Genomic DNA, 22,376 nt, shown 5'->3' on the forward strand with positions numbered 1-22,376 from the left:
TTTTTTTCTTTATAAGTAGCATTTATTTGAGGATGTTTTCTAAATTTCTTTTTGAACTATTCTGTGGAAAAATGTGTTTCTTATCTGTTGTAAAAATTTACTATATTTTTCATTTTGTGTGTAAAACATAATACTATTTACTTGATTGTCTTTTGGTGTTGCCACATGCTGTTCATTATAACTGATACTGTGAGGCACTGGCAATGTCATTAATTTCTTACCTTTTCGTTAAGTCTTGACACACACATTGAAATAAATTAATTGTTTTCCTTTATTCTAGTCTTTATTGTCACTATAGTTTGCAGGGAGGAAGTTAGAAAAGGGGTAAAGCTAGGATATATGAGAGACTGTACCCATTTCTGTGGGGTTTCTGTAAGTTTGCAGGTGATACCGAGTTGGGTGGGAGTGCTGATCTGCTTGAGGGTAGGAAGGCTCTACAGAGGGACCTGGACAGGCTGGATCGATGGGTTGAGGCCAATGGCATGAGGTTCAACAAGGCCAAATGCCGTGTCCTGCACTTGGGTCACAACAACCCCATGCAGTGCTACAGGCCTGGGGAAGAGTGGCTGGAGAGCTGCCTGGTGGAAAAAGACCTGGGGGTGCTGGTCAGCAGCAAACTGAATATGAGCCAGCAGTGTGCCCAGGTGGCTAAGATGGCAAACACCATCCTGGCTTGTACCAGAAATAGTGTGACCAGCAGGACTAGGGAAGTGATCATCCCCCTGTGTTCAGTTTTGGGCCCCTAACTACAAGAAAGACATTGAGGTGCTGGGGGATGTCCAAAGAATGGCAATGAAGCTCGTGAGGGGTCTGGAGAATAAGTCTTATGAGGAGCAGCTGAGGGACGGGGTTTGTTTAGCCTGGAGAAAAGGAGGCTGAGGTGAGACCTTATTGCTCTCTACAACTACCTGAAAGGAGGCTGTAGCCAGGTGGGGGTCGGTCTCTTCAATAGGACGAGAAGAAACGGCCTCAAGTTATGCCAAGGGAGGGTTTACATTGGATATTAGGGACAATTTCTTCACCGAAAGGATTATCCAGCATTGGAACAGGTTGCCTGGGGAAGTGGTTGAGTCACCATCCCTGGAGGTATTGAGAAGACTGGTAGGTGTGGTGCTGAGGGACATCGTTTAGTGGTAATTTGGCAATGTTAGGTTTATGGTTGGACTCGAAGATCTTAAAGGCCTCTTCCAACCTAAATGATTCTATGATTTTTGGTTCTGGTTGTTTGGTTTGGATTTTTTGTATGTGTGGATTGCCCATTCTTTCTACATTCAGCCGTTGGGGAGCGGGGTGTGTGTGTGTATTTTTTTAAAATTTCTTCACAGTCTTTTGCAAGCGACAAAATATAAATGAGAAGGAAGAAGCAGGAATTGAGGCACGGGGTTGCTTTCAGCCTTACTCTGGACCATATCGCTTGGATAATAGTATTGTTGTCTGAAGCTGAGGGATGAACTGGAGGGTGCCAGACCACTTCGAGGAACTGGGCTGAAGCAGGGAAAGGCTGACATCGGTTTCCATGTTATAGGGACTGGCTTTGCATCTTCTTTCTTGCTGAACTGAGCGGCTGATGATCCTTCCATGTTCTGCAAAGACAGGCGAAGGAGTGAGGTGGGAGCTTTACCACAAAATGAGTGTTTGCTTCGGGATCCCTCTGTAATGGCTAAGGAGCAGAAGTGTTGTTAGTGACCCTTTCTGATGAGCCCTCGTGCTTTGGGGTGGAGGTGAGCTGGAAGTTGTGTTGCAGTCCCAGAGTACGCAAGGGTACAGCAAAGGAGTCTCCTGTTAAATACAGAAGTGAAGCCCCCTGCAGAGGTGGTCCTGTTGAATGATGCTGAGGCTGTTACTCCTGTATCATGTGGGGGCATACCGCAAACTTGTAGCACGTTGGTCACTTTAATAACCTGTCTTACTGAACACAGCACACCTGTGATTTGTTGTAGCTCTGTGGGCTTTTATTCATTGTTGTTGTGGTTAATGTTGCTGCAGAAAATCAGGCAGGAATCCAGCGTTATTACTATTTGGGGCTTTTACCCTGGCTGACTGCTTTTTCTGTTTCCGTCTGCTGTGATTGAGGTGTAAATCTCTTGCCTGAGCTGCTACAAACCCACTTCTCACAAACACAACTTCTAATATTTTTTTTTTTTTTTTTAGTTTGTGTTTTTTTGTTGTGTGTTTTTTTTTTCTCCTATGGAGTTGCTGGCAGAGGTGTGCTTTCTACTCTGAAGTTTTTGTTACGCTTGGCGTCTCTGTGTAAGCTGTCTTTGAAGTAGACGTCTCTCTGCTTTCCTCAGTTGCTCAGGCTGAAGTCCAGGCTTCCTGGGTGTTCCCTCCTGCAGTTGTCTCTCTCAACCTCGTGTTTGACCCTACTTTAATTGAATGTTCATGTTGTGCTCTGCAGATAGCAGTCTTTAGTACAGAGTTTAAAGGTTTTATTGCTGCGTGTTTATATAGAAATATAAGAGATGAGAATAGCCTGTCATAAGCTTTCAGCACCTTTCAACAACTGCTCAAAAATTCATCTGAACATAAAAACAAAGCAAGCAGCAAGCACTTGCATTTCTTGCTAAGAAATGGAAGTGAGGAATACTGCTCGGCATGCCTAGATGCATCTTTTTCAGCATCTCACAAGGTCTTGTAACATGTCTGGTGATCTGTAAGCCAGGGCTGTTTAGAACTGAAGACTGCCAGCAGAGAAGATACTGCCACGGGCAGAAACTGCTCCTTTTTATGCGGGTGTGTGTGTATGCTCTGGGGGGTTGGGTTTGGCTGCTGGAGTACAAGGTCTCAAATAGGCAATACCATTTCATTTGCTCTTGATTAAAAGTCCATGCCTTTAAACTTCATGAGTTGGCAAGATGAAAGTAGTTTTCTAGTCCTCCCCTCACTACCCAGCAGTTAACTTCAAGTCTGCTGCGTCCAAAACATGCACATAGACAAGCCCTTCTGGCCCAAGTGCCTTCTACCTGTCAAGCAGCTTTTGCCTAAGAGATTCATGGAAGTTTCTTCTTTTGACCAGTGTCTGCACAAGCCACCTTACATTGCTAGCTGGACGTGAAGTCCTGTGGTGTTCTGGCTATTTTGTTTTTGATGTAGCTCCTCTGTTGGAAACTGGTCTTTGTATACGGTGTAGCTGCCTTGCCTCCCCCAGGTTGCTTGAGCTATGAGAAAGTGAATTAATTCTTATGTAATGGAAGTTTATAGCTTGCTTACGTGATACAAATGACACCTTTTGATGTCCTGTCCTGTTGACCACTGTGTCCATCTGTTCTCCTCCAGGTTAAATACCTGACTCAGAAGTTCTATTTCTACCTGCTTGAAAACTGCACACATTTCAACTTGCAGGAGTGTGGGCAATGTCTTTTCATAACAGATAGGTCAAGAGGATTGTTTTAAACTTTGATAATTGTGTTTAGATTCAGTAAACTCAGTCTCTTAAATCTAAAGGCTGCTGAAAATTTCCACTAAACTAAACACTTGTGCTGCAAACAATTCAATTGCAATCTCTTCAAAGCCTTTGGACAGGCTTCTCTTACCTGGAAATCTTATTTATCCCGTGGTCTTTGGATAATCTCAAGACCCCTTGTACAGTAACTGACGTGGAGGGTTTATCAAATGGGATATGTAGCTGTGATGCTTTTTTTAATGGCGTGTGGTTTTGGTTAAGAAATGAAGCTGCTTATGTTTCAGGTGTGGCCAAGTTGGCACTTCTAATAACTGCAGGCATTTCAGGTTCAGCTGTCTGTAACCTACTTGTGCCTGTCTTCTGCTTAAAAAAAAAAAAGCAGAATCATTTCTTACTTCTTTTCTTTTCTCTAATGATTTGCTCATTCAATCCATTAAAAAGATAGGGGTGATTTTCATTTACTGTTACTAATTGTAAACTGTTATTGTTTCTTATTTAACAAATGTAACAATGAATATTATAGAATGGCAGGACTTCCCAGAATGTATATGGATTTCTGTTGACACTTGTTTAGGATATATAGATGATCACTATTTTGATTTTTCTTTTACTAAGTAGCGATGCAGAATTTTCTTCTTCCCCATTCTCTGTATGCATTACATGTTTGAAAATCAATTTCAAAAAGCTCAACGCCTTTTTCTAATGGAACTAGTGCAGCGCCACAGAAGTATTTCTCAGCAATACCCTTGATCACTTCTCAAATTTCTGAAAACCACATTTCTTGTGAACTAAGTGGTGATCAGATGATTTGAATTAAATGGCATCAGTCACCATTTTCTGTGAATGTCCCTATTTAAAATCTGCCGTTTGTTTTGCGTGGATGCCTTGGATTTATTTGCCTGCCTTTTTTTTTTTTTTTTTAAGGTGAGTTATATTTCTAAATCCTTGCCTTGCTGTGCATCCACCTTATTTCCTGGCCTCCGCCCGTCTCTCAGCTAGCGACTGCCACCATGGCAACTCTTCCTCTGGCTGAACAGATGGGACATTGAGTCTCCTCCGAGAGCAGAGCGCCGCTCACGCCCTGCCGGGAATCAGCTGGCAGGTTGCACTCCTTTCTGCAAAATTTAAAGCAAGCTCTGCCCAGCGGAGGCATGCTGGTTTTGAGGGTGCTCAGTTTCACAAATAATACTTTAGTCCAATAATTGCCTGCAGAAATAAAACGGTAGTGGCTGAACTGGGATTATTTCTGTGCCTGAAAACTCTTCAGATGAGCTTTGCCTTTAGTGCGAAGAGCTTGGTGTCAGCCAGCAGCCGGTGATTTTCTGGTAGAATGGTTGCCATCAACTTTTTTTTTCTCTTTAGGATGCGTCAGGATGAAACGCCACAGGCATCTAAGCACCAGTGACAGTTCAGACAATGAGAGTAAGTAATACCTACTAGTTTTTCTTTGGTCTATCACCCCCTTGTGGTTTCCTTCTGTGGTTTGAGGGCAAACCATTTCACCTCTTAAAATTAAAAAAAATTGTTTCTTGCTTGATTTCTTTTTGTATTCTGTGGTCTTTGGTGTTCTGAATCCTGTTATGGGAGGAAAAAGAGGTGAAGGATCCCGTAAACGTGGGGGGAGTCTTGAGCTACTTAGAATTTGAAGAGAAACTTGTATGTTTCCCTTTCAGAGATGGGAAAAAGAAATCTGTAATTCAAGAGAAATTTTACTGTCTGGTGCCCTATTTTGTAATTTTTTTTTTTTTAAAGGGAGTCCTGTTGTCTCTTGTGCAGAGCCCCACATTTAAAATTACTGGGGGTGGCAAGGTATTTGAACATTGATATGTTAGAGTTATATATAAAATAGAGTTATAAGCAGTATATTGATTGATATGTTATGTTATACAGGTTCTTGATCTATTCCACTTTGGTCTGTTTTACAATTTAGTAAAGTTATATTTTTAATGTCCCTTGGCACACATCTGCCTGAGGTTGCATCTTCCCATTTTATCTGCAAAAAACCCTACTTGTATGGCAGGGTATTGTTTGTTTCTTATAAACCTGTGCCTATCTAATAACTATACATAATGATGATTCATTGTCATATTTGTTGCGAGTCATCAATGTATCCTGTACTGAAATAACATTTTGCTGGAAATATCTAGACATCACACTAAAATTTTTTGCATCTCTCATCAGCACACTTTAGTATTATTGCTTTTTTGTTTGGGGTTTTTTTTTTTTTTTTTAGCACTTACAAACTCAGTCCTCAGTGTTGCTTCTCCTTCCACTTTGTTGGAAAGAAAACGAAGGAAAGTGATCTGGCTGCTTGCTTCTGTTTACTCATGCTTGTATTGGGCAGAGCAGAATGTACCCATAAACTCAATGTGGTTTTACAAAGAATGAGTGGAACAGGAGGAGCTGTGATCAAGCCTACAGACTGCCTAAGAGTGTTTTGCCCACGTCTTGTCAAGAAGTTATGATAATTCAAGAGATTGGAGTGCCTTGTGTTTTACTGAAAAACTAAATCAGTTGAAATGATCTATAATGGTGCTTCTTATTTCTTTTTTTTGTTTTTTAATAGGTCCTTCCACTTCCTTTTCTTCTTGTTCTAAGTACAGGAGCAAGTCAAAAACACCAGCAAATGAACAAAAGAAACCTGCTGAGGTAAGAATCAGGGTTAAAGATTGGTCACTGGTAGTTTTTTGTCATGTAGTTTTCCTGTTTCTAAGCCTTGAAATCGTGAGATTTGAACTAGCGCCAGTGAGTCCATTTGTCACCTGTCAAATTCTCTGTGAAACTGTTTTCCCCACTGTACGAGTATTATAGGAGCGCTTGTGTTTGATGTCCCAAAATGACTTGCAGCATTTGCAGACAGCAACATGTAGTTCTTTCTTCCCCTGAAATTTAGTCTCATTTTTGCAATTGAAAAAGCTGGGATGGCCTTATGATTTGAGAGCATGCCACAGAAAGAAGTGTTTCGTGTGTATGTGTATGGGAAGAATACTTTATTTCTGCTTTACGATAAAGAAGTGGGACACTGAAGTGGACAGGGTATGTATGAACAGTGCTTATTCATCTTTTGCCACTTTCTTACTCTTGGCTTTTTACCTTCAATAAAGATTTCTTTTACTCCACCACCCCTACCTGTTAGGACTTCTACACCTATCACCACTGTCACTGAATCTGTATTCACCAATTGAATAAATTGGCATTTATGCAGAAGCCAGTGCTCAAATCCATCCTACCAGCCATTCTCCTTCTTGGAGAGGATTTGTTGGCTGCCTTCTCCAGATTTGATGCTTGCTTTCTTAAGGGCTGAAGCCAGATAATAACTGCAGATGGGAGAAATATTTCCTGTAGATAATTCCCCTGACTTGCTATCGCATTGCCTCCTAATGAGTCCTTCAGCATGCTAGTGTGACTGTTGATGCCTGAGGTTACTGAAAAAAAGACTGACAAAACCCACTTTGCTTCTCTAGAATTTAAAGCTGGGTTATGTCCCAGAAGTAATTTTGTGTAATATACCAGCAGCTTTTTACCTGCTTAGATAGTACTGTGAGAGGTTACATAAACCTCTAAAATGTGCAGCGAAAGCTATTCAGCAAACAGACTTCATGCTTCTTTTCTAAATGCTGCTAACTAGATGAATTTAGTTTGGTAAGAACATGGTGTTAGAGAATATGTCCTTTCTTTGGAAGCTTAATTTTTATCACAAGTTAATTGAAGAAAACTCATTGATTCATTTCCAAAAGAGAATCTTGGACAAATGTTTCAATAAAAGCAAAATTGGCCAGAACTAGCTACGTAGTATTTTATTTACAGGCACCAAGAAGGTTAAGAAAAGACGACATTTTTTTTTACCTTTAAAATGTTCGTCTGAGGATTATGGTTCTGTAAGAATTTTAATCTTAAAACAGCTTGTGGCTACTGAAGTCTTGTACTTGTTGCTTATGTTTACCTATGCAGTAGTTTTGTTACTAGCCAAGTTGGGCAAATGGGAACCGAAATCCATACATTGCCAGGCTTGTTGCTGTTCAGATACACCTCAGTGCTAGTCCCTTACCAATCCCTTCTTTCTGCCCAGCCATCCAGCTTTCTTCTTGTATCTTTTCCTCTTAGGGATTGTCCTATTACTGTTTTCGTTGCCTTTGCTCCGTGCTCTCTCTATGTGCCTGTGTACATTATAAACAGTAATTATGAAGATGTGGTCCGTGTATATAGCATACAAGTGTTGTTTACGTAATTTCTAGGAATTCAAATGATCAATGTTTTCATTTCCTCCTCTTGAGATCTTTGCTGCTTTCTACCTGTTCCAACACAAAATCTCAAGCCCTTTAATGCTTGAAAATATGAAACTTTGAAGAACAAGATCTGGAATATACACTTGGAATTAAGAAAGCGTATTTCATAACATCATCCTTCCAGTAATACTGGCATCTTTTTGTCCTCTTCCATTTAAGTTCTGCCCCGTCCCTGAAAAAAAAGGGGGTGGAAGAAAAGAAAGGGAAAAAAAAAAAACCCAAGCCCCCTAAATCTCAAACCTTAGAATGTGTGCTCTTCTGGAGGAGTGTCCCAAGTACAATATGTAAAATAACCTGAAAAAAATAAAAGTCCCCTGGAAAGGGAATGGAAAGGAAAATGACAGTAGTAATCTCTACTGCTTGTACGTAAGACTCTTGGCTATCGTTCCAGTTTTTCCTTTCCTTCTGCTAGAAGCAAGCACTCCTTCCAACCCCTTGAAAAGCATATGCTGGCGAGTGTATTACATGAAATGCTGTTGTCAGCAGAGCATTGGAATTGATTATTTATGCATGAAGTGGTGACAAGGGTATAAAGCAAAGACTGAAAAGAGACCCCCACCACACACCCTTCTAAAACTGATGTTGTAATTCCACAAGCTTTTTGTAGTAATAGTTGTCTGATATCTATTAGATAGAAATTTAAAATTTCAGGCTGACAGCATCCCTTTCGCAAGGGCTCTCTTTAACAAGTTGGCATTGCACTCCTTTCATTCACCTCTGCTTGCCAGGCAGCAGGTTGTTTCTTGAGTTAGTGATGCAGAAAATCTAAAAGGTCAAAGCTATAAATAGCTGTTTGGGAATATTTTTGCTCATGGTCTTCATACGTTAATTTTTCTTTCATACCAATAAGCCTGGCTTTCTCAATTAAATTGCATATGAATACATAGGCTCTTTTCCACTTCCACAACCATCTCCAGCCCAACCCAAGTTACCTGGGTTCTCTCTCCGAATAAAAGCTCGGTTTTGGTACTGTGACCAACAAGCAAGTTAGTGTATCTGTCAGTTGCTTCACAGGACTTGTCTGTATCTGCCGTGGTCCTCTGTGGTTGCCTATAAAAAATGATAAGTGGTTGCAGTTGAGGACAGGTCTCCCAGGTGCTTCAGAATCCAGGCGGGTGTGGGGATGGCCTCAGTGGAGTGAAGTCCTCTGGTGTTACTGTGGGGCAAAGGGGTGCAGTGTTAGAGTGCACAGTCAGGCTCTTGTTCCCGGACCCTGATTGACCCCAGGGGTTTACATCAATGCAGAAGGGATGTTGTTACTGGTCGGACCTGGTGTCCACTTACCCCATTCTCCTTCCTTGGAGAAGAAGGTGAGAACAAGGCAAACCTGTAATGATGCTTCTTCAGACCATGGTGTTTCTCTATGTAATTTCAAAAGCAAGACTGTGGCTCTTTCTTGGTGCTCCCCTTCTGGATTACAATCTATCACAAACTACTGAAATGGTGACTTGGAAATTCTGCTATCCGATTAGCTTTAGCATTTACTTTGAGTAAATAAATCGTGTTATGGTTATAGGCACACCAGAAGTATAAGTCATAACAGTTTTTCAGATCTTTATGGTTATGTTGGCCACATGCCATTCGTGGTGTTGCCCCTTGTGGATTTAAACATAGACAGGAGGGGCTCGCAGGCCTGAGCAGTAAGCTGTGTGGGAGTAGCAGGGTAGGAGGCATTTGGATGTCTGGCTCAGCAGGAAGCCTGTACTTTGCAGTTTCCTGTCTCCGTGGAAGCTGCAGCAGCAAATGATGGCAAAGGAGTTGGAATAATTTTTGCAGGGAAAACCTATTAGCTAGACCGTACTGAATGGCTGACCGTTTCTTTTCCCTTAGGCTAGTGGGGTCACACAAAAAAGCCTAAGAGATCTTTATAACACTCAAGGTTATATATATTTTTTTTTTTTCAGTCCTCTGTCCCTCTTGAAACTGGAAAGGAGTTAAGTTAGCGCTGTGCTTTTACTTAACCCTTCCCATATAAGATGGCAGTATTTTATCTGTCTTTGCAAATAGGGGTTTGAATCTGACAGCAATAGTAGCTCTTAATCCCTCATTGCTGATAGTGACAGCTGTGTTATCATGTGAAATGTAGCTTGTCTTCCTTAAGTAAATGGTCTGCTTTCATTACTTGGGTATGTGAAACTTTTTTAGTGGCATTTAACTGCCACATAAATCGTAGGTCTTGATCCTGGGGAGCACCCTGTAAGACTAGACTCTTGGCAGAAAATGGATTCTTTTTGCAGTTTGAAAGTGGTCAGTTTTGTTCTGCGAATGAATGGGCAATGTGGTTAAATCATGCTGCTTTGTGTGTACCATGCTGTCCTGGTTTGAGTGACACAGGACTAATTTCTCTTTCAGTAATTTCACTTTTCAGTACAGTCTCTTCTAATGCTTGGGAAAACTGCACTTGCAGAAGACTCTAGTGTCTGAACTGTGGAAATATATGCTTCACAGCCAGCTATGGTACGTGGGTTTCAAGGTCTCAGTGTTTTCGAGCTCACCAGGTGCAGGGGCGAGGTGGAGTGAGACCCAGGCACTTGACCCAAGCTGGCCAACAGGATTATTTCATACAATGAACATCACATTCGATATGAATTAGAAAGTTTGCTGGGGAGTCCTCTCTCTTCTATGATGGCTGCGATCCTGAGAACTTCTTGCCCCAGTGCCGGACCCCTGAGCCCTTCCTTTCCTCCCAAAGCCGCAGTGCTCGCAGTGTCTGACGCTTGCTGTCCACTGCTGGGAGTGCACAGCTTCCTGCTGATATAATTGTCTGAGTATAATCCACGTTTATGTATTTTATATTGGTATTGGGATCGATATTGGTTCTTTAGTATTATTAATGTTAATTATTTAGTCTTATTCTATTCAATCTGTTTATATTTCGACCCTTGGGGTTCCTTGTTTCTTCCCTGATTCCCCTTCCTGGATGGGGAGGGGTCATCGGGTGACAGAGTAATTGTCTAAACAACAATAAATTATTGTGGGTTTCTCAAACCATAATGAACACATTAGAATAGGAGACTGTTATCCTTATGTGTGTGTTTACCTTAGAAAATTCTGAATTAACTGAACATCTGTACAGGCTTCTTAAGACCACTGGTGAATGTGCCTTTTGTGTTTCAATGAGCTGCTTTTTAGCCTGCTTGGGTTAATGGATAAAAAAAATAAAATTGCAATAGTTTCATGTAAGTCAGAGGTGCAACCTCATTGGTTATTTTTAGGGTCTGTTTTTGCTTTGAGGGACCTACGTCTCAGCCGATTTGAACTCTTTAGCAAGAGGTGACCTGGATGCATAAGGGCGTGGAAGAGCTTGCTTCTGAAAAGGCTGAGCCATTTTACCTTTGGAAGTGAATGAGCAGCTGTAACAGTAAGGTATGAACGGTCTGGAAACAGTAGAGGTAGAGCTTCAGTCCTGCCTGTTGTTGTGATGGAAGAATTGTGGAGGAAAGGCACGGGGAGGATGAATGAGACCAAAAGTTAGGATATCTGTAGCAATTAAAAGGATATCCTTTCCATGCATCATGTAATTAGACTGTGAAGCTCATCTGCTACAGGAAGTTGTTGAGACTGAGAATTAAACAAGATTAAAAATGGAATTGGACAGATGATAATGAGTACAGATTTTTCTAAATATCTGTATAAATTAATACCATTTTAAAAACTGATTGTTAGGATTAATCCCAAAATCCGAAGCTTATGTCTGATTAGCAACCAGAAGGAAACTTGACGTGTGCTTGCACATTTTTCTGGCTCATGAGATACTGTCAGAGACATGATGTTAGGTAGAGTTGGTTTAGTATCTGATTTCCCGTCTTTTCCTATACGTGCTTGTAAAGGAGGATAGGAACATTCATTGCCACTTAAAAGAAAAGCACAAAATAAAATTAGTTTTAGTGTGTAGGGGTTCAAACATTAGTATTTACTGCAGTGCATGTCCAAATTGTGTAGACATTTGGGAACTACAGATTTAATGCTACACTTATTCCTGTCTGTCCCAGCTATTTTAACATCTTAAGTTTTTTAGTCCAGTCAGTATACATGCTTCATTTCCATTTTAAAATTATGTTGCCTTTTATTTACTTTGCTACCAAAAAAACTCCAACCAAACAAAAAACCCCACCCTGCCCTGAGTCTCCAGACTGCTCCAAAATAACATACTTTAATTGAGAAACTTCAGGCCAGATTGCAATGTATTAACAAGAAAAAAATCTGACTTTCTGGGATGAGCCCACCAAGTACTGTCCTTAGAGCTTCATCCTTTGTAAATGGCCAGTCTTTTGCACATACTGTGAAATGCCTATGCAGAGATTAAACTATGCTCAGATACTGTGTGGCTATATTACACTTGTGTTAGGTCATACTAGGATTAGACTTTTGTTTTATTATTTACGAGGTGATTTTAGGTGTAAACTGCTCCTTTATGGGTGTGTTCAAAGTTGCTGAGGGCTCTCTACTTGAGAGATACAATAGTAGAGTAAGCTTTAATGCTTATGGGAACAAAAAGAAGTTACTAGATCTTCTCAAAGGTGAATTAAAAAAGATTATTTGACCCCAAACATGATGAAAATCTCTTGTGTAATTTACTTTACACTTTATGGAAAGAGCCCACTGTAGTTTGAGTGCTTGGCACCTGGAATTTCAAAGTTGTCCTTCGAGATGGGTTGTGAAGGAGACCAAAAATCCAGGAAAATACTAGCTGTTTCAGCTTTCTCTGGTTAGAGAGGATATTGTCCCTCCTTCTATGCTGTTTCCCATAAAAGATTTCTGAGAGTATACTCCTGCGGAGGGGACAGGACAGAACATAGTCGTTCCCTCTTGCCTTTTAAAAATCATGGCTCTGTGTTTCTGGTGCAGTGGGTCCTCTGACTCCCTAAGCGATGCACATGAGGAACTGAAACACATGTTGCTGACTCACTTGGGGCTCTGCTGGGAGCAGGGGGAAGCCTTAGGACTAAAGCAATTGGATGCAATCCAGCAGAAATCCTGCTCTGATTGTAACAGCAGCGCAGTTAACCCAGAATTTCCTTAAGCCTTTGAGGTATGGTTCCCAGTCGTGGCCTAGGCACCTGTGACATGTGGCTTACCCTTGTTGGGGGTTTGTAAGCAGGTGGTCAAAGTACCCGAAAGCTCGGTGTGTCACAAGAATAAATAGCAGTTTTCTTTCATTTTTAAGAGACAGCACAATCCATTTGTTTTCCCTCACATGTGCATTTGGGCAAGACAAGGTGAATCAGCAATGACATCAGTCAGTTTCAGTAGTAGCTTGAGAGGGTTATTGGAAAACATGTTTGACTCTTTTTTTCTCTTTTTAAATGTGGTTTTAGGTGTGCGATGGTCATGAACAAAAGGTACTCGACAGTCTGTGCAGATCTGATGTTTGAATTGTTCAGTGAAGATTGTGTTTGTGGAATGCTGTTATATTGTCAAGACCTACTCTCTGTGTTTGATGCTAATATTTTACTGTAATTCTCTATAGCATTACTTATATCCTTCGTGATAATCTTTAGTGGATAAAGGATACTTCACAAAAAATAAGTGTTATTTGTTTCACAGGCTTGGTTTATTCACAGGGTAAGCACAGGAGGGTCCTGTGAGGAAGATTATTTATTGAATTTTCACTGAGTTCTTCCAGGAGGAGTTTGGGTTAAAGTTATAGACAGCTTTTGGTGTAGCATTTATAAACGGATTCTAAGAAGTTAATTTTCCTTGGACATGCTCTTCTAACATAATTTCCAAATAGGACTCAGAAGTCTGAAAAACAAATAAAACATATGAACCATATCTTTTCTTCCACAGCTCCATGACATCATTATTGCTTGGTGTGTTAGTGCTGTGGGGGAGCAGAGCATCCTTATTTCTGGAAAATTTTTGTAGAATTTAGCTTTTAAAGGCTTTATAGATGGCAGTGTATCTCTGCAGAGGTAACTATGAAATTCTCATTGGCTCAGCAAATCCAGGCAGACTTTTACTGCAGTGCAAAAAGCTAATCTTGACCAAAGAACAAGATCTCCTCTTCTAGATTTAAGCCCCAGTTCAAAAGCATGGAATGATTATCAGAGTTTCTCAAAAAAAATCCTTAGGGCATCGGTGATGATGATTATGTCGTAAGCAAACACATTTTTCATTGACATCATTCACTCAGTGCTGCACCGTTTTCAGCCAAAACTAAAAATTCCTGGCAGCAAAATGGGACATTCAGATGAAGCAGCCTTGCATGGTAAGCAGGGCTAAAGCGCATCTCTTCTTTCATGCTTTCAATTGCTAAAAATATTTTTTCAAAAAATTCCACTGTCACACAGGAACTTGTGTGAATGCTTACAGTGCTGGGGAGTTTCCCATTTCTGTGTGTATGGACCTGGCTCTGCTAGCTGCAGTCGGAAAGCCCTTCTCTGTCGTTGTAAAGACACGCAGCGCTAGCTGAGTCTACTCTTGAGGAATAATGTCTCTGGACGGGAATGTCTTACTAGCCTGGACCTGGCATGCTCATTTTTCAGGTCTTCTCAATATGTATGATATTACAGATGATACTAAAATCAAGTTAAAGGGTTGTGTTTTATGCATTGTAAGAAATAGAACTGCTTTTGAGTGACTGAAAAATGACCACTGCACTTCATGGCCTAACTGTGGAAGTGATGGCGGTCCTTGCCAAGAGAAGAGTATATGCAGTGGAGTTGCTTTATGCATACAGTTAGTAAAGGAGCCACATTGTTTTTCAAATAAGTGTCCAAAAAGAAACAAGCACGAGGAAAAGCTGGCTATCTAAATCCTGGAGGCATGTGTCTGCTCTTCATTGATTAGTTCGTAGCCTTGAGGCTGACTGCTGAAGTAAAATTCACTTGATTTGTCAGAAAACTCTCTTCGGGTCCCCTGGGTGTTTTGGTTTGCTTCCGCAACTAAGGAAATACACAGTGAGTGTTCTCGTATGTTTTCCTCTGAGAGTATTTTACTGTTGAAAGAACCTGCTTGGCCATACGTGAAGAAATGAAGCATGATGAGAGCTAGATATTGTAACGATTCCAAGCGTCTGCAGGAAATACTCAATTGCACTCTTATCACAAGTATAACTAGGCAGTTCTTAGGAAGTCTTGGTCGAGTTTTGGGGTTCCTTAAGGTTTCAACAGTTATGTTTATTTTGGTTAAATCGTTGACTTTCAGTGGTACCTCTATTGTAAATTTTAGAAATCTGAAGCAGAGAACTTAATGTCGCAGCGTGGTGATGGTGTGGTCAGTACTGTACAACAGACAAAAACACAACAAAAAAGTTCATCCTCCAGGGGATTTGTGCTCTAAAAATAGAGATGATACAGTTCACATACATAATGGATGATGAGAAGATGAATTTGCTGCTAAGCAATGTAGTTAGAATACTGATGCCTTTAATAGCATTTTTCATCTAGTGTTTAAAAAATAGTGTGCTTGATATGAAGCACTCTACTTCTATATTCTGCCAGTGGCTTAAAAGGTAATATGTAAAGCACTTACCTAGGTAAGGTTTGAGAATCTCTTTTTCTGATAATTAAACCAATCACTGCACTTCTCATTTATTGGACTATTTTTTTCCTTCTGGAGTTCTTTGGAATTGTGCCATGTTAGTGTTTCTCATAATCCTGGTTCTGTACCTGTAATACAGAAAATGAAAATGTCTTTTAAGTGGCATAAATCATTTTACGTTTTTTTTGGTGCATACACATACTGCTTGGAAAAAAAAATGGATGCTTGCAGTCTTGATGCTTTCTGTCTTGTCGTTCAGATTTTAATACAGGCCTGTTAGGTACCTGAGGAGTTTTACACAGAAGACAACAGTGAACCGTCTGGTTCTGAACCAAAGCAGATAACACATCAGTGGCAAATGAGAGAGCCTTGAGGCTGTGGTTTTGAGTTCCCTCGGTCAGCTTGCTTTCCCAGCAGCCCACATGAGATGCAGTTGTAGGACATAATGAAGTAACACTGGTGTTCCAGGTCACCAGCAGCCTATTTCAATACCTGTTTTTTAGCATAGAGCCGTTTTTAATAATGTTTACTTGATGATTTCCAAGAACAGCTGAGAATTTTTGCAGTAGGCATAACCGGTCTGGTGCTGTCAAATTGAAAAGGGTACACGAAGATATTTGGCTCTGAGATATTTTATTACTCTTTTGGCTATAAAACTGAATTAGTAAGAAGAGAGTTCAACCTGCCACAGCTTATTGCAGGGATATTTTCTGTTTCATTTTATTGTCCTTTGAGGATTTGATTTCTCATTATGATAATACAGTTAATTAGTTGTGATGTCTCCCTAACACCAAGCCTCAACACCAAGCCTCAGTCACTTTTTAGCTTTTATGAATGTTAAACTGGTGCAATGTAGCAATGGAGAAAAAAACCCACAAAGGATGCATATGCCCTTTATTTAAATTGTATGCACCTGTATTTGATAGACATTGACATTAAGTAAGCTTTGAGGTGACTGATAATCGTGTTTGCATGCTCATAAAACATTAGTCCTCTTGAGCCAAGAGTTGAATGTTACGGTTGGAGGTCTGTCACTGATGGGTTTGCTTTGTTTCACGGTGGCGCATTTCATCATATAGGTTTGCTAAAGGACGCTGAGGCTGGATTGTGTCGCTGTGCCTGCATTGCTGGGGTTCAGGCACGGAGCAACAGAGGTCTTGTGTTTCAGCAAAGGCAACTGCTCATCTTTGATCCCGGAGATCCCGACCCGTAAAACCTGAAGTGGTGTTAATAAATGAACAAGTGCCTATACATCAGTTTCGCCATGGCAACTGTTCGTAGCCCATGATGAATATGACAGTTTAAAGTAGCTAAACTGAGTGAAAGAAAATGATATGCTACCTTGTGTCTAAGTTGGGGTAAAGCCTACAGACTGGCAAGTAAAATAAGCTGTTTGAAAGTGATATGGTGAGGAGTCTTAAATCAGGTGCAGGCCTCCTTTCCCCTCTCCCTGGTCACCCATAACAGCCTGCCTTCATTCTGATTAGTCTTCAGGCAGCAGCGTGGTTTTGAGTTAGTGTAAACTTCTTGTCATACTGCATCTGATACACTGAGAGTTAATAATCTAGGTAATTTCGGATTGACTTGTTTGTGTGTTGGTGCTGTTTAAAAAAAATTATCAAGGTATATGCATTGTTTTGTTATAGATAAAGAAAAATACCTGTGTCTTCCTTTATGCAACACTCTTTCTCAAACCACTCTCTTCCCTGGTGTTTCTTGCAGGTGTTCCGCAAGGATCTCATTAGTGCCATGAAACTACCAGATTCTCACCATGTTAACCCTGATGAATATTATATCTTTGCGGACACGTGGAAACAAGAATGGGAGAAAGGGGTTCAAGTTCCAGCCAGTCCAGAAACTATTCCACAGCCTTCTCTCAGGTACTGGTGATCAGACACAGATCATGTGCACAAAATGTCAGCTTAGAGAAGATGGTGTCTCAAAAACAGGTTGTCTAAATGCAGTCAGCTTTTCTGTGTTATTATATTTAAATGTTCTATGCAGCAACCTTCAGGCGCGTTCTTAAACTAAACAAGTACCGATTTGGAAAACATTTCTGTGGCACATTAGTCCAGATCTGGTTCTATCTGTACACAGTTATAGTATCTACGTTGTGAGTTTAAAAAGGGGATCTTTTTCCCTGAGTCACACAGTTCTATGGATTAAAAACTGTTTTCTCATTTGAGCATGGCAAGTTTAATAAATTAAGAATAAACCCAATTTTTATACATTTTCCTTGAAAGGCTTCTCTATAAAGCATGATGATATAGAACAGTAGGCATGCAGTAGTTACTGGTACCTGATAAAGTTACTCACTTGTCCATATAATTTAATTTTTGTTATTGTTGCCAAAGCTTTAACCCTTTCTGCTGTCTCTCACCACAAATAGCTGCTTAACGTTATAGAAGTTCAGTGATCTTCGTTTCAGGACATAGATAAATAACCTTTTGTTCTCTCACACTGTGCTTAGACTAGGAAAACATAACGCTGTAGTCCTGCAACCCTTCCTGGTAGAAACAGTGTGTGTTTCAACATATAAATGTTATTGCCAGTGTGGTCTTTGAGACGAAGATAAATGAATTGTCCAGTAAAAGCGCTGATGCCAGCATAATTTAATTTCCACTGGGGCTATTGTCAGTACCAAGTTATTAAAAATAAATATATTGCATCTCATACCAGCAGTATTACATTAGAGAAAAAAATTGCTATAGATTTGGCTGGACCAGAGAAAAGAAAAGCTCACAAGGGAATGAGAGGAAAAAATGAGCAAGGTGAAGAAGAAAGAAGAATGGCAGAAGAACATTGTTTGTGCTAATGTTGACAACCCATGTTGTCCAGTAAGAATTATGTGGGATACTGCTTGACTGCTGCCTGCTCCTTCTTTACTCCTCTTGCCTTATTTCCCACAGCTTTTCTTTTCTCCTTGTCCCATGGCGGATTAGCTCCAGAAAGCATGCAGAGCTGCTCACGCATGGCACTGTTCCATTTAGTATCTCCCTGGCTTCCTTTCACATGCAGGGCCTCTTGCGTTGAATTCAGAGAAAGATTGACTTTATCTAGCTAAGGTCGGTCTTTCCATTACCATAGGCTAGTTTACTAATCAAATGCCGAGTTTTATCTCTTAAAATAGTCAAAAGATTGAAAACACCAATATTTTTCTCCTTTGCTTCCTGGATGATTTTTAGCTGTTTTTTCCCCTTTACGTTTTTGCTTGCCATCAGAATGGTTCTTGCATAACGAAAATAATACATTCGTAACGTGGATAAAGTGTCACTTACAAAATAAGGGTAGACTGTTTATCCCAAATGAAGAGCAAGCATTTCTCCCCCCGCTACACATGCACTGCAGTAGAATAAATTAAGCTTTCGTGAAAAAGCTGGTATTTCAAGAAATCAGTTGGCAAGGTTTCCTTCCATCATTTAAGAAGAATATAGAACAAAGACTGTAGGGTGTTTTGTGCATAATACTTTCTGTGGGTTTCAAAAACACTTGCATCATCGCACTAGTAGCATTTGTTAAATTGAAAATCATATGCACAGGCTTACATTTTAGAAAGGATTTTGTATATGTAGCAACAAACAGTGCAGTAGCACATTTTGTGTGAAGAAATTACACTTACAGCATCCTGTCTCCCTAGCCTGGCTACACTTACCGGCTAGTTTAAAATCTGTGAAACACTAGGTTTCTTCAAGCTTACAGCAAATATTTCATGTCTTTCAAGGATGGGTCTTAAAAAGCTGTAACTCTCTATTTCTTTTTTTACTTTCACTCTAGGGTTGTAGCAGAAAAGGTGAAAGAAGTACTGTATACACGACCCAGAAAATACATTCACTGTTCCAGCCAAGAGCCCACAGAACCAGGTTACATCAACATTTTGGAACTGGCAGAATCTGTGTGTCGCTATGACTTGGATGACATGGACATCTTTTGGCTTCAGGAGCTAAATGAAGAGCTTACAGAAATGGGTAATTTCACAACATGTTCTAATTTTAAAAGCAGCAGTTGATTTCTGCTGTTAGAATTGTAGTCTGCTGTGTGAGATATCTTAAAGATCGCGGAATGAGAATGGAATGGAAATGCTAGGAAAAACAGGAGGTAAAAATGCTTAAAATAATGACTTACTCAATCTGTTAGTTTTATGTTTTACCTGTTGTGCCTAAAAACTTCTTCACATCCAAAATCATCTGCAACTTCTGCAGACTGAGGCAAGAGAGAAAAAGCCCACACCATGTGGAATTAATTTTAGGACTTCAAAAGTTAAAAATTCTGTATAGGAAAAGCAGATGATTCCATTTCTTAAACTTAAACATATTATTGCTACAAATTCGGCGTTCTGAGGAGCTTGCATGCTGGGTTCTTAACAGAGTAATTAAGTTTCACACATGTTAGCCCATTTAAAATGAGCTAAGTAAACTTTCATTCTCTGCAAGTTGTGGGTATAGAGGGCTATGAGGGGGAGCGAGCTATGGAAAATGATCTTGGAATTATCACTGGAATAACTGTGTTGTGGTGGAATAGCTTGTGTGGCTGGCATTCTTCCATGGATGATTGCAGGTCATTTAGGAAGGACATGTGGGCAAAAGAGGGAGATACTTGGCATATTCTGGATTTGCTTTTCACAAACCAGGAAGAACCTGTAGGGATGCGATAATCAAAGGTGGCACTGGCTGTAGTAGCTGTGAAATAGTGGTGACTGAGATCCTGAGGGCAGTGAAGAAAGGAAGTAGCCTTCTGCTCCTGGACTTCAGAAGAGCAGGTTTCTACTTATTTGGGTAACTGGTAGGTGGGATCTGAGAGGTAGGTCTGAAGATTGGAACTGCTGAAGAGAGCTAGCAGGACTTTAAGGACAGTCTTCACTAAGCACAAGAAAGATCCATCCAGACATTCAGGAAAACAAGTAGATGCGTCAGGAGGCCAGCGTGGTGAAGGAGGGAACTCATGACTGAGCTCCAGTGCCAAAGGATGTATGTAAGAGATGGAAGCAAGGACAAGCTTCCCAGGCATACAGGGATGCTGTTAGCAAAACCAGTGCTTTTCAGGGGGACAGATCTCCATCCATGGACATCTTCAAGTTCTGACTGGACACGTTTTGAGCAACAACCTTGTGTGGATTCACTGTTGACAGCTTGAAGCCAGTGATTAGGCTGGAGAGCTCTGAAGCATGCTTCCCACTGGAATGATACTGTAATTCTGCTAATTCAAGGAGTGAGAAAATAGCCAGGCATTGCAAAGAACAGCTTAATAGCAGAAGACACTTTGTAGCAGCAGTCATTTATCTTGTCCCTCTCCCTGTTTATCAGTTGCAACAAGGAATCCAAATTAGTAGCCATATTCTTGTGCATAGTCCAGCAGTTAAAATGTTAGCCTCTGATAGTAATGCTACGTGAATATCTCAACCTTTGAAGATCTGAGTAAATAGTGAACTATGGGCCACAGCATCATTTTTGACTGAGGATTTTGAGAGAATGCAGTTTGGAATTTCTCGCAGCTGTGAACATTGTAGGGTTTCCTGTGCAGCATACGTCCTGAAGCTGCGAGCTGAGGACATCTTTTTAAGTGGTTCTGCTTACACTAAGTTTGATTAGTAGTAAGCATACACAGCATGTGTGGTGTTCAAGTGAACGGAGAGTATGGATTGCCGACAGTATGTTTATCTGCTATTTTATTTAAAAAGCACCAACAAAACAATAAAAGCACTTTTTGTATCCATTGTGCTGATCACTCAAGTAGTGTACTGGGTGGTACTGGGTGGTGGCAACTTCTGTGTCTTTATAAGATCTAAAGTATTCTTGATAAGTTTTGTTTCCTAGAGAGTTAGTCTTCAGAAGAACATTGTGTGTGATTTTGGATGTCATTAGTGTTTCTTAAAGTGATGGAGGTGGAGGGATGGTTGTATGGGAACAGCTAGCAGTTACAGAAACTGCTGTAGTGTTTTCTTCAAGGTGCAGTCTTGTGTGTTATATACGACTTAAACTTTTACTCCAGTTGTAGTTCTACTTGTATTTAAAAGATAATGCTACGGTTAGCCAGTGAGTGAAAAAGGCTTTCTGTTTTTATTTTTTTATTATTAGCATCCGGAATGGGACAGAAGACACTGTGTCTACTGCATTAGTTGCTAGAAGTTGTTCTTCTCTCTTCCTGCATCTCAGACTCGGTCAGAGGCACCTGACTGTCCCCTAATTCCCCTTCCCTGTTCTTTGTTGCAGGATGCGGGCCCTTGGATGAAAACACAATGGAAAAGACAATTGAAGTGCTGGAACGGCACTGCCATGAGAACATGAATCACGCTATTGAAACTGAAGAGGGATTGGGTATTGAATATGATGAAGATGTCATCTGTGATGTGTGCCGGTCCCCTGACAGTGAAGACGGGAATGACATGGTGTTTTGTGACAAGTGTAATATCTGTGTCCATCAGGTTAGTACCTGTAGAAATGTTGATACTGTCCTGTCTTAGTTTACTTTGGCAAGTGTAATCTGAACTAGTATTAAATGTTAATTGGAAGGCTTTGTAATTTTCTAGGTATGAAGGGTGGTATAATACTAAGATGAATTTTTGTACCCCGACAGTTACAGTAGATTAAGTGGCCTAGCACGGGAAATATGTGGACATCTACAGTCTAATAGGAACACAAAGTGTGTTCTTGGGACTTGCAAGTACCTCCTCTGTGACCGTAAACAATTTTCCCCCTATTACTAAACCTGCTTTTGAAGATAAACAGGGCAGGAAATGCTGGCGTGCCCTGTGTGTGAAGAATCTAAAGATCATCTGTTTCAGAGCTGGGGTTTTTCCTCCTTGACTGACTAGTTAATTGGCCAGAAATGGGCTGTCCAAATTTAGCTGTCTGAAACCACATGTAGGCACTTCAACAGACTGATCTTTTTTAGAAGGCGTAAGCACCTGCAATAACCGTGCTCTCAGTCTGAACATTGCTCACATTTATAGCATTTCAGATGTAGCCAAGAGTTTACACTGACTGAGCTCAGCGTAGTCAGGCAGAGATATCCATATAATCAGAAAAGGGATATGAATCCTGTGGCTTCTGTGTGTCCTATTCTGGAGCAGGGTTTTGCTATGAATTGAAAAGAGACTAAAAAGGTTTTTTTAAAAAAATGTATTTTTGTACCGACCATAAGTAATACTCAGAAAACATATCTGGCTGAAAAAGGACCTGTCATCTCCCCGCTTGCAGTGTGCTGGC

The 22,376-nt window shown here is 40.5% G+C and overlaps 1 protein-coding gene across 6 annotated transcripts in view; it reads left to right on the forward strand.

Moving 5' to 3' along the window:
- Window positions 1-22,376, forward strand: part of JADE3 (jade family PHD finger 3) — a 70,520-nt gene that overhangs the window by 31,380 nt on the left and 16,764 nt on the right. For all 6 annotated transcript variants that reach the window (XM_063340290.1, XM_063340298.1, XM_063340308.1 and 3 more), the window contains 5 exons: window positions 4,766-4,825; window positions 5,970-6,052; window positions 16,897-17,054; window positions 18,949-19,139; window positions 21,381-21,592. In XM_063340290.1, coding sequence (XP_063196360.1) covers window positions 4,777-4,825; window positions 5,970-6,052; window positions 16,897-17,054; window positions 18,949-19,139; window positions 21,381-21,592 — 693 coding nt within the window. In that variant the 5' untranslated portion in view covers window positions 4,766-4,776. The remainder of the gene's footprint in view (window positions 1-4,765; window positions 4,826-5,969; window positions 6,053-16,896; window positions 17,055-18,948; window positions 19,140-21,380; window positions 21,593-22,376) is intronic.

The sequence above is a fragment of the Chroicocephalus ridibundus genome, chromosome 1 (assembly GCF_963924245.1).
Source record: "Chroicocephalus ridibundus chromosome 1, bChrRid1.1, whole genome shotgun sequence".
Taxonomy (NCBI): Eukaryota; Metazoa; Chordata; class Aves; order Charadriiformes; family Laridae; genus Chroicocephalus; species Chroicocephalus ridibundus.